At 43.9% G+C, this 23,541-nt stretch overlaps 1 protein-coding gene across 1 annotated transcript in view; it reads right to left on the bottom strand.

The window, feature by feature from the left end:
- Nucleotides 1-23,541, bottom strand: part of wdr11 (WD repeat domain 11) — a gene marked incomplete at its 3' end in the record, with an annotated part of 212,767 nt that overhangs the window by 15,428 nt on the left and 173,798 nt on the right. Inside the window, exons 17-19 of the mRNA XM_079512909.1 lie at nucleotides 21,130-21,236; nucleotides 20,038-20,152; nucleotides 943-1,114 (exon numbers count right to left, since the gene is read on the bottom strand). Coding sequence (XP_079369035.1) covers nucleotides 943-1,114; nucleotides 20,038-20,152; nucleotides 21,130-21,236 — 394 coding nt within the window. The remainder of the gene's footprint in view (nucleotides 1-942; nucleotides 1,115-20,037; nucleotides 20,153-21,129; nucleotides 21,237-23,541) is intronic.

Here is a 23,541-nt window from a genome sequence, read left to right as displayed (position 1 = left end):
AGGCAATTATGTCTTCTGTTATTTTCCTGAGCCGAGTATTGTATAACCCATTTTGGGCGGGAACCCCTTTTGGTGTTAGCATTATGTTATGCTTTAGCTATTGAAAAATAGCAGACCTACAAGCTCGTAGCGCGCCACTCGGTGGCGCGCTACGAGCTTGTAGGTCTGCTATTTTTGAAAAATCGAAGAACGACTGACATAGAAACATAGCTTTTTCAGAAAACTGTCAGGATGTAGAAGAAATTTATAGAATCTGATCTCAGGATTTAATGGGTTAAAGGTCACAATCATTCAGAAATAGTGTTTGTTCATACAGTATGCTTGTCCACTCGGCTCCATTGACTCCAATATACCGTGTTGTTCCACCAGAGTTTTGGCTGCAGTTTGCCACCGAGTGTGATGAATCTGCCGGCTGGAATTACAGGGTATAGAGAGAATGATGCTGGTGACCTTTCCTTTTAAGTAGTGATGCACCGAATATTCGGCCGCAGAAAATATTCGGCAGAAAATGGCTAAAAATGCATTTTCAGCCTATTCGGTTTCGGCCCAAATAGGCAGAAAATATATCACCGAATAGTGTATGCAATTAATGCATTCAAAAGAGCTGAATAAATGTTTTATGGACCCATAATAATGATTATTTTTGAAGTTAGCAATGGTAGGAAAAAAGATATATAATATTAATCATATTCGGATATTCGGTATTCGGCCAACTGTTTCCTATATTCGGTATTCGGTTTCGGCCAAGAATTTCTCTTTCGGTGCATCCCTACTTGTAAGCTTCCTTGCCTGGAAGTAGGAAGAGTAAAGGTGGTTGCACACTGGACGCGTTTTTTCGGAAAACCGACGGAAAAAACGCCGCTAGAAAATCTTAAAACGCGTGTCCGGTGTGCAGGGACCTTTACTGTATTGATTCTGTGTGCACAGAGCCCACTGTGTTACCGGTGAGGTCCTGCTCGTCCATGCGGTAGCTGGCAGACTTCATGGCCATCTCCAGCACTCGAATGCAACCGTCGTCCGAGGCCAGCACCACCTTGTCCGACGTGCACCAGTCGATGTCCAGGATGCGGTAGTTGACGTTCCGACCGATCCGTATGCTGCTCACCATCTGCACCTGCAGGAGATCAATTTACAATTTAGGCATTTAGCAGACGCTCTTAATCCAGAGCGACTTACATTAAGCAATAACAAAAACAAATAACAAAAGCATGGCATACATCACATATATAAAACGTAGTTATCATGACTCAAGCGTAAACTAAGAACGTAACAGTGGAGTATCTAGGTAAACTATACATACTATACTATATTATATATTATACATGTGTACTATAAAGTGCTATGACTACATAAAAATGCAATTCTAGTGCTGTCTACGTAACAAGCTATAAGTCTGTTTAAAATACTACCTAAGTCTACATAAAGTGCTATCTAAGGGGCTAGGCTAGGGCAGTGCTACGGGCCATGGTGGAGTCTGAAGAGGTGGGTTTTCAGACTACGGCGGAAGATTGGGAGTGAGGCTGCAGTACTGATTGTGATGGGAAGTGCATTCCATAGTTTTGGAGCCAGAAGGGAGAAAAGTTTGGGACGTGTGGAGCGTTGAGATCCAGGGAGGGACTATAGTGTTGACTTTGACAGCATTTCGTCATCATTTCAGTCGACAAGATCAACACTACGGAGAGGACCCGGAGGGGTTGAGAGGCGTGAAGAAACCACTAAATTGCATCTTTGTGTGACATCGTCGTGACCCCAATCAACCCCTGCTACAAAGCCCTTTACAACATTCAGAGGAAATGACAATGATTTGATTGAAATAATAAGTAGCTGGTGCGGGCTGATTGAACGGATCGTTAGTGCCGGACAGGAAAGCTTGTCTGACACACACTGCCGAAAGTCTGGGGCTTATGGTGGCAAAAAGACCCGCAGTGGAGAAAACCCCGGTCCCCACGATGGCAATTATTTTTGTCTGCATCGCCTCAACAGAGCCAGTATCCCTAAAGAAGACCTTGTGGCTGTCTATTAGGGGTGTAACGGTAAAGTAACTGCATCGCCTCAACAGAGCCAGTATCCCTAAAGAAGACCTTGTGGCTGTCTATTAGGGGTGTAACGGTATAGTAACTGTATCAAAAGATATGTAAACAGCAAAATATTGTATCGTACCGTTTGACTTTGTATCGTATCGTTTTGCGATGGAAATAATCGGTATTGAATCGTTTTGCAATGTAAATAATCAATTTAATCAATCCTAAGTACTTGCATTGAATTTAGCAATTTTAAGAAGAAAAAAGAAAAAGATGGGTTTAATTACTTTCCCATTCCATATAGCTACACTTGGTCTATTGATAAATGTGTGTATTCTCTGTGTTCATGTCAAGGCGTGGGTTTGTCCATTATGTGTGTGTTCAAATACAATGTCCATCTATTTGCCAGAGAATCACTGTTTACTCATTTATATCCATACTAATAAATCTTTCCCTTAACAGGTCTACTGCATAACCCGCGTTCCCCGCTATTTAATCCAATATTCTACGCTGTTCACTGTTAAAATGTATTGTTACACTACTGTCTAAACAGCACTGGTTCCCATGTGCGGGACGGGTCACGGACACATTTTTAATGCGTCCCTTTACTTTTGGCTTACTACATTTTGTTTTTAATTAGTATTTAAAAACATTTTCAAAAAACATTCCCCCCCAAAAAAAGCTAAACTCCAAAATGCAATGATTTTTCCCCCATAGCGGGGCAGATAGCGGAAATAATCGTTCACTTGCGGATACAAGCACCAAAATTGGTACACATACTCCTTAGGGATTGCTCTTTTGATAAAACCATTGTGCCAAATAAAATTTCAATATGGCGCCCATTTTTCAAGATGGCCACCATTGAAAATACAGTAATATTGCATTTCGCAATAAAATCCCATAGACTTGTGCTATTTGAATGGTCTTGGTGTCAAATCATACATTGTTCACTATGTAGAATCCAAATTCGGACCCATGGACTTACTCACTGGCTTCCTTGTACAATATATCAGTCCCGGAATCCTAATATTCTGCTAAATTAGAGGTTTGTGTTATGTATGACTCAGGTAAAATGGATGGTAGTGTATAACTTAATATTGTTGGAGGTTTAGTGTGTGTGTGTGTGTGTGTGTGTGTGTGGGGGGGGGGGGGGTGTCAACGTACATTCAGGGCACACTGGTGGCACCGCTCCTGTGAAACTCAGCATGGGGTTCAGTATCAGCTGAGTAATTTGTTGGGTGTAGCTAAATAATGACTTCAGTGTCCCAAATGTTGTCTAATAAGGCCTGCATCTTTTAGCTAGATTACATGTAGTGTACCATGTATGATGTTCAGTTAGACAACCGTGCCTGAATTGACAGGGTACCAGCACGGGAGAGCCGAGCCAATGGTAAGGGGGCTATACATGACTTATTCATGGTCTTACCAACATGGTGTACAGATCGCACAGGACTTAAATTATACTGGATGGGCTAGGTGTATATGTTATTGTCGAACCTATTCGTATCCCATACCTTATTGTGCATGATGGCGGTAAAAGGATAATCCCTCTTCACTGAATACAGATAATGGTCATACTGTGATACCTTGATTACCATTCACCAAGATGTCTAATATGGACCCAGGACCGCCTAAATTCAAGACTGACTGGAGCAAGTGTTGTCTTTGCAAAGAGAAGAATAGTATGAGCTCTCATCACCACATGCAAGACAATCACAACAACAACTAATATTCCCCTGGTGGTGACATTGAATAAACTCTGAGGAGGAACAAGGCGCAATATCACGAAGGTTGTCGCATTATGTTCAACAACACGAAACTGGAGAGAGTGAGAACCACAAAACGAAAAGCAGAGAGTGATCACCCAGTGGAATGCCAGACCAAGTGGAGTAGAACCAGCATTAAAAGCAAAAGATGTTTCAGATGTGACGCATAATCTGAACTCACAAGAAAGCTATGACGATGAATCTCAATAAGAGAGTTAATGAATGTGCCCAAACTTTAAATGACGGAAAACTTCTTGCAAAACTCAGTGGTGGAGATGTTGTTGCACAGGAGCTCCAATACCATGCTGCATGCTTGGCAGACCTGTACAATAGAGAGAGGTCGTACCTCACAACCACAAAGAGACTGGAAGAGGAACATTCAACCGAAGAGGATGCCCAGTTGCCCATCTACAGGAATTCTCAGAGCTAGTCACATATCTAGTGGAGACCATCAGATCTGGTGAGGGTCCTTCAGTCCTCCGACTTGCAGACATAGTTCACCTGTACGCCCAGTGCCTGGAACAGCTGGGTGTTGATGCACCTGCTGTCAACTCCACAAGACTGAATGAAAAACTGCTGTAAGAAATACTTGATTTGGAGGGACTTGTGGTCCAGCATATATGTCTTCACAAGATGTTAGCTGCTTTGCTAAGGACAATAGCTTCACTATAAGAGTCAGAGGCTTCTGACAAGCCAAGGAAAGCCAAAAGAACATCCCTGCTTGTGAGCCTCCAACTCAGGTATTTCTGACAGCAGTTTTTCCTTCAGTCTTGTGGAGTTGACAGCAGATGCATCAACAACCAGCTGCATTCCACTCTGCTTTTAGTTTTGTGATTCTCACTCCAGTTTCGTAATGCAACAACTTTTGTGATATTGCGCCTTGTTCCTCCTCAGATTTTCTTCAATGCCACCACCATCATCAAGTCTGTCTGGATACATTGTATTAATATGCATCTCATTCATTGTGTGAAAGAGGGGAATATTAGTTGCAATCATAGTGTAGCCATCATGTTGTGATTGTCTTGCATGTGGTGATGAGAGCTCTTTACTATTCTTCTATTTGCAAAGACAACACTTGCTCCAGTCAGTCTTGAATTTAGATGGTCCTGGATCTATATTTGCAATCTTGGTGAATGGTAATCAAGGTATCACAGTATGACCATTATCTGTATTCAGTGAATCAAGGCAGAGGGATTATCCTTTTACCGCCATCATGCACAATAAGGTATGGGATATGACTAGGTTCGACAATAAAATATCTGATCTACACCTAGCCCGATCGTTCATCCAGTATCATTTAAGTCCTGTGCGATCTGTACACCATGTTGGTAAGACCATGAATAAGTCATGTATAGCCCCCTTACCATTGGCTCGGCTCTCCCGTGCTGGTACCCTGTCAATTCAGGCACGGTTGTCTAACTGAACATCATACATGGTACACTACATGTAATCTAGCTAAAAGATGCAGGGCTTATTAGACAACATTTGGGACACTGAAGTCATTATTTAGCTACACCAAACAAATTACTCAGCTGATACTGAACCCCATGCTGAGTTTCACAGGCTGTATGTTGACATACTACATACTACATTGGTACATACTACATTGACCCCCCAACCCCCCCCTACCACCACACACACACATACACACACTAAACCTCTAACAATATTAAGTTATACACTAGCCAGTGAGTAAGTCCATGGGTCCAAATGTGGATTCTACATAGTGAACAATGTATGATTTGACACCAAGATCATTGAAATAGGACAAGTCTATGGGAATGTATTGCAAAATGCAATATTACTGTATATTCAATGGCGGCCATCTTGAAAAATGGCCGCCATATTGAAATTGTATTTGGCACAATGGTTTTATCAAAAGAGCAGTCCCTAAGGAGTATGTGTACCAATTTTGGTGCTTGTATCCGCAAGTGAACGATTCACCTGTAATTTGCATGTTATCTGCCCAGCTACCAGTAACTTTATGAAGAAGTAAAAGAAAAATCGAAAATCAGCTATTTTCACTCGTTTGTGTCTCAGAGTCAGGAGAATGTCCAATTTCTGTTTTGGGTCACGGGTTCAAAAAGTTTGGGAACCACTGCTATACAGGATATCTGAGACCCCGCCTGGAATATGCTAGCCCAGTGTGGCCAAAGCCCACAAAATCACGCTCAAATCCAAGATCTGGAGCATGTTCAAAAGGCGCCTCCTTCTTGCATGAGAGGAGACGGCCACCCAAAGCCCTTCTCCCTCAGTTCTCTACGGCAGTAGAGGAGACGGCCACCCAAAGCCCTTCTCCCTCAGTTCTCTACGGCAGTAGAGGAGACGGCCACCCAAAGCCCTTCTCCCTCTGTTCTATACGGCAGTGGTTTCCAGCCCTTTTCACATCAAAGACCATTCTTTATCCCATTTTGGGCGGGAACCCCTTTTGGTGTTTTAAACATTGTTATACTTTAGCTATTGAAAAATAGCAGATCTACAAGCTCATAGCGCACCACCGAGTGGCGCGCTACGAGCTTGTAGGTCTGCTATTTTTGAAAAATCGTGAAAATATTTATTTCAGAAAACTGGAGGATTTAGAAGATTTTTTTTAAAATGTTGAGGTCAGGCCTAAATGGGTTATTGGGCATTCCAGCCACGGACCACCATGTGATTAGATTTAGCCTCTCAGACCAAAACTAAATAATATTTTGTGGTTGTTGTTGGATAAGATTTTGTCCATAATTCCATGCTGTATTGATGTTGTACCATTAGGAGAGATAACAGGCCAACGTTTATCAAAATAGCTATTCTTCTACATTCTCTAATTCTGTAGACTTCTTGTAAATTAGCTGACGCAGATGTTTAACAAATGACTCTTGAGAGCATAACATTAAACTAAATGGTAAATAAATGGTGCATTTATATAGCGCCTTTATCCAAGGCGCTTTACACACATTCATACATCGATGGCGGTGGAAACCATGCAAGGCACCAACCAGCACATCAGGAGCAACTAGAAAAAGTGCCCTTCCGGGCACAGGTCTCCACCAGGAGGATAGGAGTGTGTGTGATGTTTGGCAAAATGTTTAGGAGAATTTCTTTTCCTTCATTTTGTTGAGGAAATGCAGAGCCAGATCACTCATAGCATCTCTGAGGATAGAATTCTGGATGAGCAGGACATGTGCAGCATTTTGTACAAAACGGGCCACTCCTGAAAACTTTGGAAGGCAATCTTAGCCAATCAGTGTACAATCTGAGAAATCCAACAGACTCGTCTTGATCACATGACTACAGAGATCATGTGTACCGATTTGAGGCATTTTGTTCCAAAAATGTGTTTTGCAAAAATCAACCTGTTGGTGGCGCTATAACAGGCCAATGTGAAAAGGGTGGGATATATTCCTCAGCCTAGTAAGAAAATGTGTGAAAGATTTCACGTAAATTGCATGCTGCGTTCATGATTTGAGGCTATTGTTCAAAACGGGGCAATCTTGCAAACTGTGAAAGCCAATTATAGGCAATTAGGATGGAATATGAAATATCAGACAGATCCGACTTGAGCACATGACCATAGAGATACTGTGTAACGATTTGTGAGATTTTTGGACAGAATCTGGAGGAGTAATATCAAAAAATGTGTTTTACAAAAGTCGGCCTCCTGGTGGCGCTATAAAAGGCAGATGCGGAAAAGGCAGGTAAAAGGTTTGTCCTTGGCCTCTAGGGAGTGTGCATGCAACGTTTCACGCAGATCGGTGTAGTTTTAGGTAGAAAATGTGAAAAGCTGCCTCATGGTGGCGCTATAACAGGCCGTTCTGGAAAATGTGGGGCAGAGGTTCATCGTTGGCATCCAGGGAGTGTGTGTGCAAAGTTTGGCATCGACCGGGTTAACGGTGCCGGAGATTAGCTGTTCACAGACGGACGGAAGGACGGACGGACGGAAGGACGGACACACGGACGGAGTGCAAAACATACTCTCTCCCCATGCCTTCGGCCTGGTGGAGACAATTAAGGGTTCAGTGTCTTGCTCAAGGACACTTCGACACTAACTCTGGGGGAGCCCGGGTTTGAACTTGCATCCTTGCGGTTACCATCCAGCCACTCTACCCCTGAGCCACCGCCGCCCCAATGGACTCGTACAGGTCCATTTGGTTTCATTTTACACTCTCAAGAGTTAAAGATCTATAAGGGTCCATGTGGTTACCAACTCTCCATCATTTAATGTAGCTGGGGACCACCTGGAACCCCCTCAAGGACCACTGGTGGTCCCCGGACCACTGGCTGAAAGCCACTGCTCTATGGGACAGAAGGAACTAGAAAAAGTGCCCTTCTGGGCACAGGTCTCCACCAGGGCAGGTCAGGTTGTGGCCTCCTGGTGGCGCTATAATAGGCCAATGTGAAAAGGGTGCCATTTCTTCATACGCCTTTGATGGCAATTGGATGATTTGAGGCATTTTGTTCCAAAAATGTGTTTTGCAAAAATCAACCTGTTGGTGGCGCTATAACAGGCCAATGTGAAAAGGATGGGATATATTCCTCAGCCTAGTAAGAAAATGTGTGAAAGATTTCACGTAAATTGCATGCTGCGTTCATGATTTGAGGCTTTTGTTCAAAACGGGGCAATCTTGCAAACTGTGAAAGCCAATTATAGCCAATTAGGATGGAATATGAAATATGGGACAGATCCGACTTGAGCACATGACCATAGAGATACTGTGTAACGATTTGTGAGATTTTTGGACAGAATCTGGAGGAGTAATATCCAAAAATGTGTTTTACAAAAGTCGGCCTCCTGGTGGCGCTATAAAAGGCAGATGCGGAAAGTGCAGGTCAAAGGTTTGTCCTTAGCCTCTAGGGAGTGTGCATGCAACGTTTCACGCAGATCGGTGCAGTTTTAGGTAAAAGATGTGAAAAGCTGCCTCATGGTGGCGCTATAACAGGCCGTTCTGGAAAATGTGGGGCAGAGGTTCATCGTTGGCATCCAGGGAGTGTGTGTGCAAAGTTTGGCATCGACCGGGTTAACGGTGCCGGAGATTAGCTGTTCACAGACGGACGGAAGGACGGAAGGACGGAAGGACGGACGGACACACACACGGACGGAGTGCAAAACATACTCTCTCCCCATGCCTTCGGCCTGGTGGAGACAACTGGTGGAGACAATGATCTATGCACTGATTTATTTAGCACAATAAAACTTGAGATGATGAATCAAAACAAACTTCTAATCCCATTGGTGTGATTAGAACTGCTCGATATAAAAGATCCATGATCCGTTTCATCACATCCCTCTTCAACAACTGTGCGAGAAAATAGCCTTACGAACTGGCTGTCGGTTGTCTTGTCATGCATACTAAGCTGACAGAACCAGAGGCTAAAACCAGCCTTAATAAGCCAATATTTGCTTGAACCCATTTTGACCTGAGATCAGATTCTAAAAATGTCTTCTAAATCCTGACAGTTTTCTGAAAAAGCTATGTTTCTATGTCAGTCGTTCTTTGATTTTTCAAAAATAGCAGACCTACAAGCTCGTAGCGTGCCACGCTATGAGCTTGTAGATCTGCTATTTTCAATAGCTAAACTATAACATAATGTTTAAAACACCAAAAGGGGTTACCGCCCAAAATGGGGTAACCAGTGGTGGTAGAGGGATAGAAGCTGTGGTGGAAAGTAATTAAGTACTTTTACTTAATTACTGTACTTAAGTACCATTTTGAGGTATTTGTACTTTACTTGAAGATTTCCAATTTCCAATACTTTGACTTCTACTCCACTACAGGCAAATATTGTACTTTTACTTCACTACAATTATTTGACTTTTGTTACTAGTTACTTTGTACATTTTGATTATTATTACAAAACATGTTTGACTTCAGCCCTATATACATTGCGGCCATTTGAAAATAGCCGACCTGCAAGCTCACAATGCGTCGCAATTGTGAGCTTGTAGATCTGCTATTTTCAAAATAATTTCATACATTTTGATAACTTGGAAATGGGACATTCTGCACAATGAGTACACTTTTGTACTTTCACTCAAGTACATTTTGAATTCCGGACTTTTACTTAGTTCTACATTGATACTTTTACTTAAGTAAGAAATGTGAGTACTTTTTCCACCAACCAATGTTTAAACATACAGGAGACATCACACACATTGTTCTTTTGGAGGGGAATAACACGTACACAAGTACAACCTCTCAAAGTCAAAGTCGTACGATTTGTCACACACGTTACCGCAGTGAAATTTGTTCTCCGCATTTGACCCATCTCTTGGAGCGGTGAGCCACAGCCAAGGAGCGGTGAGCCGCAGCGTGCGCCGCGCTCGGGAATCATTTGATTAGTAGATTTGACCCCCAATCCAACCCATTGATGCTGAGTGTCAAGCAGGGAGGCATTGAGTCCCATTTTTTACAGTCTTTGGTATGACCCGGCCGGGGATCGAACCCCGACCTCCCAGTTTCAGGGCGGACACTCTAACCACAAGGCCACTGAGCTGGTTCTCCTCTCTCCTTGTTGTAGCCTACTGCAGTCTGGTGTCATTGTTGTAGCCTACTGCAGTCTGGTGTCATTGTTGTAGCCTACTGCAGTCTGGTGTCATTGTTGTAGCCTACTGCAGTCTGGTGTCATTGTTGTAGCCTACTGCAGTCTGGTGTCATTGTTGTAGCCTACTGCAGTCTGGTGTCATTGTTGTATCCTACTGCACATTGTTGTATCCTACTGCAGTCTGGTGTCATTGTTGTATCCTACTGCAGTCTGGTGTCATTGTTGTATCCTACTGCAGTCTGGTGTCATTGTTGTAGCCTACTGCAGTCTGGTGTCATTGTTGTAGCCTACTGCAGTCTGGTGTCATTGTTGTAGCCTACTGCAGTCTGGTGTCATTGTTGTAGCCTACTGCAGTCTGGTGTCATTGTTGTAGCCTACTGCAGTCTGGTGTCATTGTTGTAGCCTACTGCAGTCTGGTGTCATTGTTGTATCCTACTGCAGTCTGGTGTCATTGTTGTATCCTACTGCAGTCTGGTGTCATTGTTGTAGCCTACTGCAGTCTGGTGTCATTGTTGTATCCTACTGCAGTCTGGTGTCATTGTTGTAGCCTACTGCAGTCTGGTGTCATTGTTGTAGCCTACTGCAGTCTGGTGTCATTGTTGTAGCCTACTGCAGTCTGGTGTCATTGTTGTAGCCTACTGCAGTCTGGTGTCATTGTTGTAGCCTACTGCAGTCTGGTGTCATTGTTGTAGCCTACTGCAGTCTGGTGTCATTGTTGTAGCCTACTGCAGTCTGGTGTCATTGTTGTAGCCTACTGCAGTCTGGTGTCATTGTTGTAGCCTACTGCAGTCTGGTGTCATTGTTGTAGCCTACTGCAGTCTGGTGTCATTGTTGTAGCCTACTGCAGTCTGGTGTCATTGTTGTAGCCTACTGCAGTCTGGTGTCATTGTTGTAGCCTACTGCAGTCTGGTGTCATTGTTGTAGCCTACTGCAGTCTGGTGTCATTGTTGTAGCCTACTGCAGTCTGGTGTCATTGTTGTAGCCTACTGCAGTCTGGTGTCACTGTACATTTGTTCATGCATGCCAAATATCTTGTCCTGTACAGTGTGAGCCACTGGCAACTATATATATATATATATATTTTTTTCTTATAATTTTTATCCCACAATTTTGTAACCCATTTTTCACCCCTGTGTCAATTATCTAATGTGATCCTGGGCTCTATACACACCCTCCTCCAACCTAGTCCCCATATATGGGGGACATGGGGAGAGCAACGGACTTGAACTCATGCTTCCTTCATGCCTGAGTGTCCAAGTTGCTCCTTTACACCTGACAGGGGGGAGTTTCCCTGGTTGGACGTAGCGCGTGGAAGGAACACGTTATTCCAACCAGTTCCTTTCCCCTCCAGCAGGCGCCCCGGCTGGCCAGGGGGAGGCAGTTTAGAGACCAGGATTACTGCATGTTTTTTGTGAGGGTACCTACCCTAGGGGGACACGGGGAGAAACAACTATATAAACATGTTGTTTTATTGTCCTCCGAAAAAGACAACATCTTAACATACCATTACAGAGACCTGAAAAACAACCTTTGTTTGTAAAAAAAAAAGGTTAAGCCCAAGACATTATACAGTAAGAAAACTTAAACCTTGATTGTGATGTCATGGGGACTTTAAGTCATTCAATATGGCATTTTCAAATCCCCTTTTCTCTGTCTTATTTCGGGGCTGTATGGGAGCCATTACAATGCAGCCGTCAGCGAAGCACTGGTGCATTTCAGATATCTCTCCATTTGATTCCCCCTCTACTCCCTTTCTCATCTCTGGCTGTCGCTCTCTACTCTCCCCCCTCGGCAGCTCTCCCCACATCTGTTGTCTGCTTGTACCACAGGGGAGAGGAGGAGATCTCATTTTGGCTCCCCGTAGAAAATTCATTTCTCCCTTCATACTCCATAGGGGCACACCCACCCAGCCCCCATTTCTTTATGTTCCCCACCTCCGTGATTTGCAGTCATGCACCAGAGCATCCATCTTTGTCCAGACTCATGTGTGCCTCCATATATTTTAAGTGTTCTCTAAGCGCCATACACGCTCAACTCTTAACCCATTTTGACGTGAGATCAGATAGAAAAAAATGTCTTCTACATCCTGACAGTTTTCTGAAAAAGCTATGTTTCTACGTCAGTCGTTCTTCGATTTTTCAAAAATAGCAGACCTACAAGCTCGTAGCGCGCCACTCGGTGGCGCGCTATGAGCTTGTAGATCTGCTATTTTTAAATAGCTAAAGCATAACATAATGCTAACACCAAAAGGGGTTCCCGCCAAAAATGGGTTAACTAGATTTGCTGTTTAGACAGCGGGAGGCTGGTCTATATTAGATATTAGACCGAGTGATGAGTTGGAAAGCCTGGAATACAAGGTAGACATGTACTTAAATGAGGTATAATGAAGGCTGCGCCGGGAAAGTAGCCATCCCTGAGAGAAAAAAAAGACCATTGTGGAAAACAGATTTACAGAGAGTATATATAATATAGTCCATCTATTCATATTACAGATAATTCTAGTATGAGTGTCCACGGGAAGCCTTTAACCTGTTCACACGGGCATATGCAAAGATACAGTCTACCATTCATTGTCAATGGAAGCCAGCGACGTCAAGATGCAAAGATACAGTCTACCATTCATTGTCAATGGAAGCCAGCGACGTCAAGATGCAAAGATGCAGTCTACCATTCATTTTCAATGGAAGCCAGCGACGTCAAGATGCAACGATGCAGTCTACCATTCATTTTCAATGGAAGCCAGCGACGTCAAGATGCAAAGATGCAGTCTACCATTCATTGTCAATGGAAGCCAGCGACGTCAAGATGCAAAGATGCAGTCTACCATTAATTTTCAATGGAAGCCAGCGACGTCAAGATGCAACGATGCAGTCTACCATTAATTTTCAATGGAAGCCAGCGACGTCAAGATGCAAAGATGCAGTCTACCATTCATTGTCAATGGAAGCCAGCGACGTCAAGATGCAACGATGCAGTCTACCATTAATTTTCAATGGAAGCCAGCGACGTCAAGATGCAAAGATGCAGTCTACCATTCATTGTCAATGGAAGCCAGCGACGTCAAGATGCAACGATGCAGTCTACCATTCATTTTCAATGGAAGCCAGCGACGTCAAGATGCAAAGATGCAGTCTACCATTCATTCTCAATGGAAGCCAGTGACGTCAAGATGCAAAGATACATCCAACATTTGTAGCTGCTGCAAAAGCAAAACAAGTTGAGCTGGCTTCAACTTCAGCTACAAAGATACAAAGACACAAATACGCTGTGTAGCTTTGCATCTTTGTAGCTGGTTTAAACTTCAGCTACAAAGATACAAAGACACAAATACGCTGTGTAGCTTTGCATCTTTGTAGCTGGTTTCAACTTCAGCTACAAAGATACAAAGCCACAAATACGCTGTGTAGCTTTGCATCTTTGTTGCTGGTTTCAACTTCAGCTACAAAGATACAAAGCCACAAAGATGCTGTGTAGCTTTGCATCTTTGTTGCTGGTTTCAACTTCAGCTACAAAGATACAAAGCCACAAATACGCTGTGTAGCTTTGCATCTTTGTTGCTGGTTTCAACTTCAGCTACAAAGATACAAAGACACAAAGACACAAATACGCTGTGTAGCTTTGCATCTTTGTAGCTGGCTTCAACTTCAGCTACAAAGATACAAAGACACAAAGACGCTGTGTAGCTTTGCATCTTTGTAGCTGGTTTCAACTTCAGCTATACAAAGATACAAATCCACAAATACGCTGTGTAGTTTTGCATCTTTGTAGCTGGTTTCAACTTCAGCTACAAAGATACAAAGCCACAAATATGCTGTGTAGCTTTGCATCTTTTTTGCTGGTTTCAACTTCAGCTACAAAGATACAAAGCCACAATTACGCTGTGTAGCTTTGCATCTTTGTTGCTGGTTCAACTTCAGCTACAAAGATACAAAGACACAAATACGCTGTGTATAGCTTTGCATCTTTGTAGCTGGTTTCAACTTCAGCTACAAAGATACAAAGACACAAATACGCTGTGTAGCTTTGCATCTTTGTAGCTGGTTTCAACTTCAGCTACAAAGATACAAAGACACAAATACGCTGTGTAGCTTTGCATCTTTGTAGCTGGTTTCAACTTCAGCTACAAAGATACAAAGACACATAAATACGCTGTGTAGCTTTGCATCTTTGTAGCTGGTTTCAACTTCAGCTACAAAGATACAAAGACACAAATACGCTGTGTAGCTTTGCATCTTTGTAGCTGGTTTCAACTTCAGCTACAAAGATACAAAGACACAAATACGCTGTGTAGCTTTTGCATCTTTGTAGCTGGTTTCAACTTCAGCTACAAAGATACAAAGCCACAAATATGCTGTGTAGCTTTGCATCTTTGTGTCTTTCGCATCTGCCTGTGTGAATGCAGCATTAGAGTGAGAGCTTTTGTGACATACTGACATTGTTGTTTAGGGACAATTACAGTCCCATGGAGACACATACAACAAATACAAATGCATACCTGAAAAGAAAGAAACTTTCCAGACCATTTTGTTTCATCTGAGTTATGAGGTGCAGCTCTGCTAGACTTGATCAATTATGCAGGGGGTGGGGGTGTCAGTCAATGCCATAGGCTATCCAGTAATTACAGATTATTTTTATTTTAATCCGGTTGATTTAAGAGTCTGTTCATTAATTTATGAGGGGTCATTGGAGGAATTCAGAGCACTCTGAAATAAAACGTTGTGACAGAAATATGATGTGAAAATGAAATAGTCAATGAACAAAAGAAGAAAGTGACCCTCACCAGCACCACACAATGAAAAACGGTATACTAGATCAGCCCTTTCTGGATCAGGGACAACTTGAAAATTCTTCAAAACGTAATATATAGCAGCCTCTATCGGCAGCTGTGTTAAGTGGTCAGATGGGTGGGCCACGTGCATTTTCAGAGCACGTTATGATTAATCAATATAGAGTAGATTGTGTTCCGACTTGGATATACTTTAACCCATTTTGGGTGGGAACCCCTTTTGGTGTTAGCATTATGTTATGCTTTAGCTATTGAAAAATAGCAGATCTACAAGCTCATAGCGCGCCACCGAGTGGCGCGCTATGAGCTTCGAAAAATCGAAGAACGACTGACATAGAAACATAGCTTTTTCAGAAAACTGTCAGGATGTAGAAGACATTTTTAGAATCTGATCTCAGGTCAAAATGGGTTAAGTTCCTATTTAGCAGTATCGCAATGAAACCTTACTTTTCAAGGCTTTAATGTTCGATTATCATTCAAATCTTAAGTGTTTCATCAATTATTTGGGGGTGCACATGCAATATCCTCACAGCCCACCACCAGTGTGCCCCTGGCCTACTCATTTCAAATGTATACAAATCATTTGAAAATAGCAGATCTACAAGCTCACAATGTGTCGCATCGTGTCACATCGTGAGCTTGTACATCGGCTATTTTCAAATGGCCTAAATGTACAGTATATACTGTAGGGCTGAACTGGTTAATGTATGTTTTGTAATAATAATCAAAATCTACAAAGTAACTAGAGTTTTCAAATTAATGTAGTGGAGTAAAAGTACAAAAGACTCCGAGATGTAGCGGAGTAGAAGTAATTGGAAATACTCAAGTAAAACACAAATACCATTTGTTTTACTTAAGTACAGTATACTCCACCACGCTTGAGAACCAATGAAAAGGATAACTTGTGCAATCCACATGGTTTGTGGCCGTTGCTGTGAGACAGCAGCAACTCAGCCAACACCCATTTTATTCATTTGATGATTCAAGTTTCTTTATTAGGAAAAAAGACCCCTTGAGATGTACCGTCTCGTTCTCGAGGGGCTCCCAACACAGATACATGTCACAATCATTTCATTTTCATCCCACTTCAACAGAGGGAGACGGCAGCACAGTTGCGGCTCCATGGGGATTGGCATTTATTTCGGATGGCCACGTCAGAGTGGTGGGTGGGCAGAGTCGTTGTGCATGACTGAATCAGAGACGGTATCTTTGGACGAACCCCCCCGTACTGTAGTAGACGAACCCCCCCTGTACTGTAGTAGACGAACCCCCCCCTGTACTGTAGTAGACGAACCCCCCCCCTGTACTGTAGTAGACGAACCCCCCCGTACTGTAGTAGACGAACCCCCCCCTGTACTGTAGTAGACGACCCCCCCCCCCCTGTACTGGACGAACCCCCCCTGTACTGTAGTAGACGAACCCCCCCCTGTACTGTAGTAGACGAACCCCCCCTGTACTGTAGTAGACGAACCCCCCCGTACTGTAGTAGACGAACCCCCCCCCTGTACTGTAGTAGACGAACCCCCCCCCCCCCGTACTGTAGTAGACGAACCCCCCCCTGTACTGTAGTAGACGAACCCCCCCCTGTACTGTAGTAGACGAACCCCCCCCCTGTACTGTAGTAGACGAACCCCCCCGTACTGTAGTAGACGAACCCCCCCCCTGTACTGTAGTAGACGAACCCCCCCCCCCCCCGTACTGTAGTAGACGAACCCCCCCCTGTACTGTAGTAGACGAACCCCCCCCTGTACTGTAGTAGACGAACCCCCCCCCTGTACTGTAGTAGACGAACCCCCCCTGTACTGTAGTAGAGAAGGCTAGGGTGAACTGACGAACCCCCCCCTGTACTGTAGTAGAGAAGGCTAACCCCCCCATACAGTAGTAGACGAACCCCCCCCCGTACTGTAGTAGAGAAGGCTAACCCCCCCGTACTGTAGTAGACGAACCCCCCCCTGTACTGTAGTAGAGAAGGCTAGGGTGAACTGACGAACCCCCCCCTGTACTGTAGTAGAGAAGGCTAACCCCCCCGTACTGTAGTAGACGAACCCCCCCCTGTACTGTAGTAGAGAAGGCTAACCCCCCCGTACTGTAGTAGACGAACCCCCCCCTGTACTGTAGTAGAGAAGGCTAGGGTGAACTGTCATCCCCACTACTGATACGGGAAGTCAGAAGAGAAGGGCCACAGTGCATGCTTTTCATTTTGCCTAAAAGTTTAGCCATTTCTTCTGTTATTTTTCCATCAAAGAGAACTGCAGTAAAAAGTTGACTTCCTGTGTAGATGGTAGTCTTGAACGGTTCTATTTTGTGGGTTTTATAATCTGAACTGAGGCCATAATTAAGAGGGACGGCCGGAGGGATTCGAATTGCGCCGTTGGAGATGTAATTCTCTGACAAAATCGATCCCGATTTCTGTTATTGAGGGCTCTAGCTCTGAATATGTTTTTTTTAATTAGCTACGAACATTGACAATCTATAATCACAATCAGCAGCGAGCGCTCATACGTGGAGAGGACACTGCTTTAAAATGCTAAACATCACCTCATCAACTCAAAATGAATATCCTATGGAGTGTACATACATACCTGTATGACTGAGCTGTGGAAATTGCTCTCTATGTAACTGTATTTTATTTTTTGTCCTGTGTTATGTCAAATGTGTATCACATCATATTGTATGAGCAGTCAGCTCAATTACCTTAAAATCTATGAAACTAATTATGAAAGGTGCAACATTAGCTTTACATTTCTTAAAACTTGAAGTTATTGCGAACGAAGTGAGCACTAACTATAGAAGCTGGCCAAAACTGTCTGTCTGTGTGTCTGTGTGTGTGTGTGTGTCACACTGTAACACCACCCGCCCGCCACCAGAGGGCAACTGAAATTGGAACGATACAGAGAAGAAATTGGAACGATACAGGTCTCTGTGTGTGTGTTTGTGTGTCAGACCGCCACAACAGCTTCGTTCGCTTCCCGCGTTTACACGTCTTACTTGTCTAGCAGTTAAGCAAGAATAGATAACTCCCCATCATCCCTCCCAGGCTTCCCCAACGTGGTACAGTACAGAAAAACTGTATACACAGTTTGCACTGGTACCCCTAGGCAGTGTCCCATGAGTTCAAACTGTCCCACAGTGCCTCAAGGGAAACACACACAGGCTGTGCAACGTAGCAGCACGGGTATCGACGCACATGAAGTGCCACCCAGAAGCACCAACAGGACACGGCACGCTGCCGCGCGGCAGCCACATTTGTGGTAACAAATCCGCTCCGTTTGCAGCCTGTGTGTGTTGCCCTTTTAGTACCGCGGGACTGAGGCTTGTATGGTTCTCTACAAATGTGACAAAATTTGACTGAGGGACTGCCATTGGATTTTTTTGAATTTTCGTTTTTTCACGTCATATGAAAGCAGGGAATCATAGCTTCAAATTGACATATTGGTTGTTCAGTTTGACCCACCAATTTTGGAGATATGGCTTATAGAGTAATGTCTTGCAGAAAACAGTGAGTTGAGAAAACAGGCTTGAAAGGTTCACTTCTGTGGTCTCTAACATTACACCTGGCTACATGTTTAAGCATTTATTTCATATTTACATGTCGATTTCAGCTCTGACACTTATTTCAGACATGCTCTAGTGTGAAGAGTCTGCCTGTGCTATAAACTCATTAACTCAAGTTTATCTCCTCTGGTGAAAAGCTGGAATTTGCGCAATGGCAGGCTCTCAGTCAAATCTGGTCACAAATGTGTGAAAAGAGAATACGGTCCTCACACTGGACTGAGCTCCAAACTCAATAATGTATTTTCTCACCACAGGGGACATCACATTCTGAGCATCACGGCTCTTCATCAGACCGTCTGATGAAGAAACGTCATGTCCACTGTGGCAAGAAAATAAATTATTGAGTTTGGAGCTCAGTCCAGTGTGAGGACCTTATTCTCTTTTCTGTTATTTACCTCGGCCCAGCATCTGGCGTTTTAGTTAAGGTGGCCTTACACTAGCCGATTCTTTTCAATCTGAAATCTGATAGCACCACACACTACAGGATAATCAGGCCCGATTATTTTATACAGCACACACTACAGTTTAAAGTTTAAAACTCGGGCGCACGTCGGGCGCAAATATCAAACATTCTTGATGTTGATCGGGCTGATCCCGAACGTGCCGTGAGCGGCCCCGAGCAGATCGGAGGGATTACGATTGGATCTTTTATACACTCACACTAGACGATAATTTATGCCCGAGAATCGCTCCCGATTGAGTCGGGCACCCCCCGAGCGTCAAAAACAGGCCCGGTTCTTAGTACAGGCCGACGAAGCGGCCGCTTCGAGCGCCACCTCTTAGGGGCGCCACTTAAGCCCTCGAAAAATATATTTTTGCTACACTGCTTTAAGTGGGGGGATATCGGTCGGGCAACTGGCAACCCACACATTCACATTGGGTGAGGTGACAAATGTTAGACGCTAGGGGGGGGTAGTCGCCACCGTCTAAAAATGAATCCTCTATGCTGCGCGTTGCCTAGGAGACAGGCTTAACAGCCGACCCTTCCGGCCCGGGTTGAACCGGAAGGGGTAAAAAGATAAACAACCAAAAAACATTGATTGGATTTCCCAAGCTCTGCATGCAGATATGATGCATATATATTTACCAGGCATGACTCCAACTCCAAGCATCACTCAACAATAAAATGTTTTAAATCCTCCACCGTACCAAAACCGCGCCAGATGTCCTAAAATTCGACTTATAACCGCTTATACCCGAAAATACATCTTTGCGCGAGTGCATGGGCGGGGGCGCACTCTACAGATCTCGCTTATAGCGCCACCTAGGTGCCAACCGGCCCTGGTCAAAAATGCCCGATTATCGGCTAGTGTAAGTCCACCCTTAGTGGATGTGTGTGCTCTTAGTGCTCTATTATCTTTTTTGTGTTATCTCTACAAATGTGTACCTCTTTGGTGTCCCAGACTTCTGCCCCATCTGTGTACATGACCAGCAGCTTCTGGTTGCCCTTTCCTGGGGCAAAGCGGATCTTCTTTACCCAGCCACGGTGAGTAGGGATCCCCCTGGAATAATAATACGTCAAGTTAGTCAAAGCTATTTGTATACCACATTTCATACAGAGGGAAACTCAATGTGTTAAAAAGAAATAAAGATAAATGCACTAGTTAACCTACAGTATGATTCATTGGCTGATTGTCTGGTCTTTATTGTTTTTATTGAATTAATTTGTTTGCCTACTTTTGTATCATCTCCTAAGCTTCTTTTAAAAATTGAAGGATTTCATAAATATTGAGCCCAGAAAAAAAAATCAATCAGCCTTTCAATCAGAGTGAAACAAACAAAGAAACGGACTAATTGATTAACTGATTAAAACAGATTAGAAAAGGCTGATTACGTGAGCGGAGTACATGGGAGCTTAACTCCCACGTATCCTACACTAAAACCGGCCAATGGGAGGGCAGGTTGACCTCTGACGTCACTCTGACTGAGCCATAACCATATAAGGAGTTCACAATGCAGCTACACCCAAATAACGTGTTGTCTAACCTCAATGTGTCGTCACGGCATCAGCCTCAAACAAATCAGTCAGCTCCAAACATGGGTACGAAAAGGGGGCATGTCCATATTATATGGACATCAGCGATCTCCATATATGGGCATAAAAGGGACAAGTACTGACAGTTGTCGAGAGCCACAGATCCGGCTATGCCCATAGCGGTCATGTGCATGTATTTAACCCATTTTGACCTGAGATCAGATTCTAAAAATGTCTTCTAAATCCTGACAGTTTTCTGAAAAAGCTGTTTCTATGTCAGTCGTTCTTCCGATTTTTCAAAAATAGCAGACCTACAAGCTCGTAGCGCGCCACTCGGTGGCGCGCTACGAGCTTGTAGATCTGCTATTTTTCAATAGCTAAAGCATAACATGATGCTAACACCAAAAGGGGTTCCCGCCCAAAATGGGTTAAAACTCAGAGAGCACAGCGGAAAGGACGCAAGGAAGTACGGCGCCCTAAATAAATAGAGGCATGAGCCGTTACCTGGACAAACGGGCCTTGAGGTCCCAGAAGTTGAGGTTGCCGTCCACATCTCCAAGAACCAGCGTATCACCTTTCCAGGCGATGCATGCAATGCTGCCCATACTGCCCTGCAATACAGGAAGAGATTACAGTCAATGCTGCCCATGCTGCCCTGCAATACAGGACGAGATTACAGTCAATGCTGCCCATGCTGCCCTGCAATACAGGAAGAGATTACAGTCAATGCTGCCCATGCTGCCCTGCAATACAGGAAGAGATTAACCAGTCAATGCTGCCCATGCTGCCCTGCAATACAGGAAGAGATTACAGTCAATGCTGCCCATGCTGCCCTGCAATACAGGAAGAGATTACAGTCAGTCAATGCTGCCCATGCTGCCCTGCAATACAGGAAGAGATTACAGTCAATGCTGCCCATGCTGCCCTGCAATACAGGAAGAGATTACAGTCAGACACCATGCAGGGGCATACTGTACATACAGTACGTGATCAAAGCCCACTAGCAGGACACACTCTCGTATTCCCATTCAGTCACATAATGTTCACATCATGTAGACTGAATGAGCCTAGTGTTGATTCTGTCGACTAACACTATGACAAACAAATCACACCCGTGTGAAGTAAGTGGTGCAACTCCATGTGGGGGTCCCTGGGGGGGGGGGGGGGGGGGGGGGTTCCAGACCCACAGGAACGCACCCAGGGTGCCGGCCCGATTCCGGCGAGCCGCCCCACGTCCGAAACAGTTGAGAAATGACAGAGTTACCATGTGGGGGTCCCTCTACTGTACCCTCTACTGTACTGTACTGTCACTGTACTGTACTGGCACACCCGAAATCACCATATATACAGTTAATATGTGTGTTAGGTTGCGCACAGGTGGTGAAAAACAACCATGCTGTTTTCGTGCTCAGACACACCCAGCCACACACATAGTCACTTCACTTGTCGACTACCTTTTTTCACTGATGAAAACTAAGCTATGATGACTAAAACTAAGACTAAATATATTGACAATTTTGTCAACAAATAAAAACTTAGACTACTGGACACGAGATCCAGATAAATCATTTTACACTTTGCTGAAAATAGCAGATCTACAAGCTCACAACGTGTCGCAGCAGTCAATATGGGCATATAGTGGATAGATACTTTATGTACAGATCTATCAACAGATCACCCCCATATTCTGGGCAAACCACCACAAAGAACGATGCTCTCCAGTCACATCTTGTCTTACAATGCAGATCTCAGCCCATAAAACGATTACACGAACAACAAATCACCCCCATAAGATGTGATGTTTGTTTGTGTCAGGACGTGAAACGAACGGGAAACACAGGAATAAATAGATGGGAAAAAAGTGGCAAAAGTCAAAGTGATATCAGCAGAAGTGAAAGACAAAGTGCCGGCGAGACAAGATACGATCAGATCACCTTCAGCGCAACAACTGCTGCTGAATGATGCCATAGAACTTTAACCCATTTTGGGCGGGAACCCCTTTTGGTGTTAGCATTATGTTATGCTTTAGCTATTGAAAAATAGCAGATCTACAAGCTCGTAGCGCGCCACCGACTGACATAGAAACATAGCTTTTTCAGAATACTGTCAGGATGTAGAAGACATTTTTAGAATCTGATCTCAGGTCAAAATTAGGCCCGACGTCGAAATTTAAAAAAAAAAAGTCTTCTGAAAGAATATATATTCAAAGATTTGTGCCGCATTTTCACGATTTTTTCAAAAATAGCAGACCTACAAGCTCGTAGCGCGCCACTCGGTGGCGCGCTATGAGCTTGTAGATCTGCTATTTTTCAATAGCTAAAGCATAGCATAATGCTAACACCAAAAGGGGTTCCCGCCCAGAATGGGTTAAGGGAGCAATTTCATCAGCTTGCTGACAGAGATATGAAGCTCCTACATCATCCTCCTACAAAACCTATTGGGATATGCAAATCCTCTCGGCGTAGACAACTTCGGGCCGTTTCATAGATAGTGCTTTAAATCCCCCAGGAGAACCTTCGCTGTCAGTCCGAGGGCATGCGAGAGGCGCAGCTAGTGGAATAGACTTTTAATCAATAGCAGAGAATGCTCAGAAAAAGGACAACTTTATATAATTAATTGCCTGCACACGGTGCATTGATTCAGTCGGAATGACTACTTGTTCATGGATGTTACGTGCATGTGCGCACGTGCGTACGTGTGTGTGTGTATGTCCTTGTTTGTTTGGCAAGGGGTTGTTGTGAGTGACATTGTGTTGGTAGTTAATCCATTTTGGGCAGGAACCCTTTTTGGTGTTTTAAACATTGTTATAATTTAGCTATTGAAAAATAGCAGATCTACAAGCTCATAGCGCGCCACTACGAGCTTGTAGGTCTGCTATTTTTGAAAAGTCGTGAAAATGTGGCGCAAATTTGGAAT

Source organism: Electrona antarctica (genome assembly GCF_951216825.1).
Source record: "Electrona antarctica genome assembly, chromosome: 10".
Taxonomy (NCBI): Eukaryota; Metazoa; Chordata; class Actinopteri; order Myctophiformes; family Myctophidae; genus Electrona; species Electrona antarctica.
Note: the sequence above shows the minus strand (reverse complement) of the source record. Positions and strands in the feature narration are given on the sequence as shown.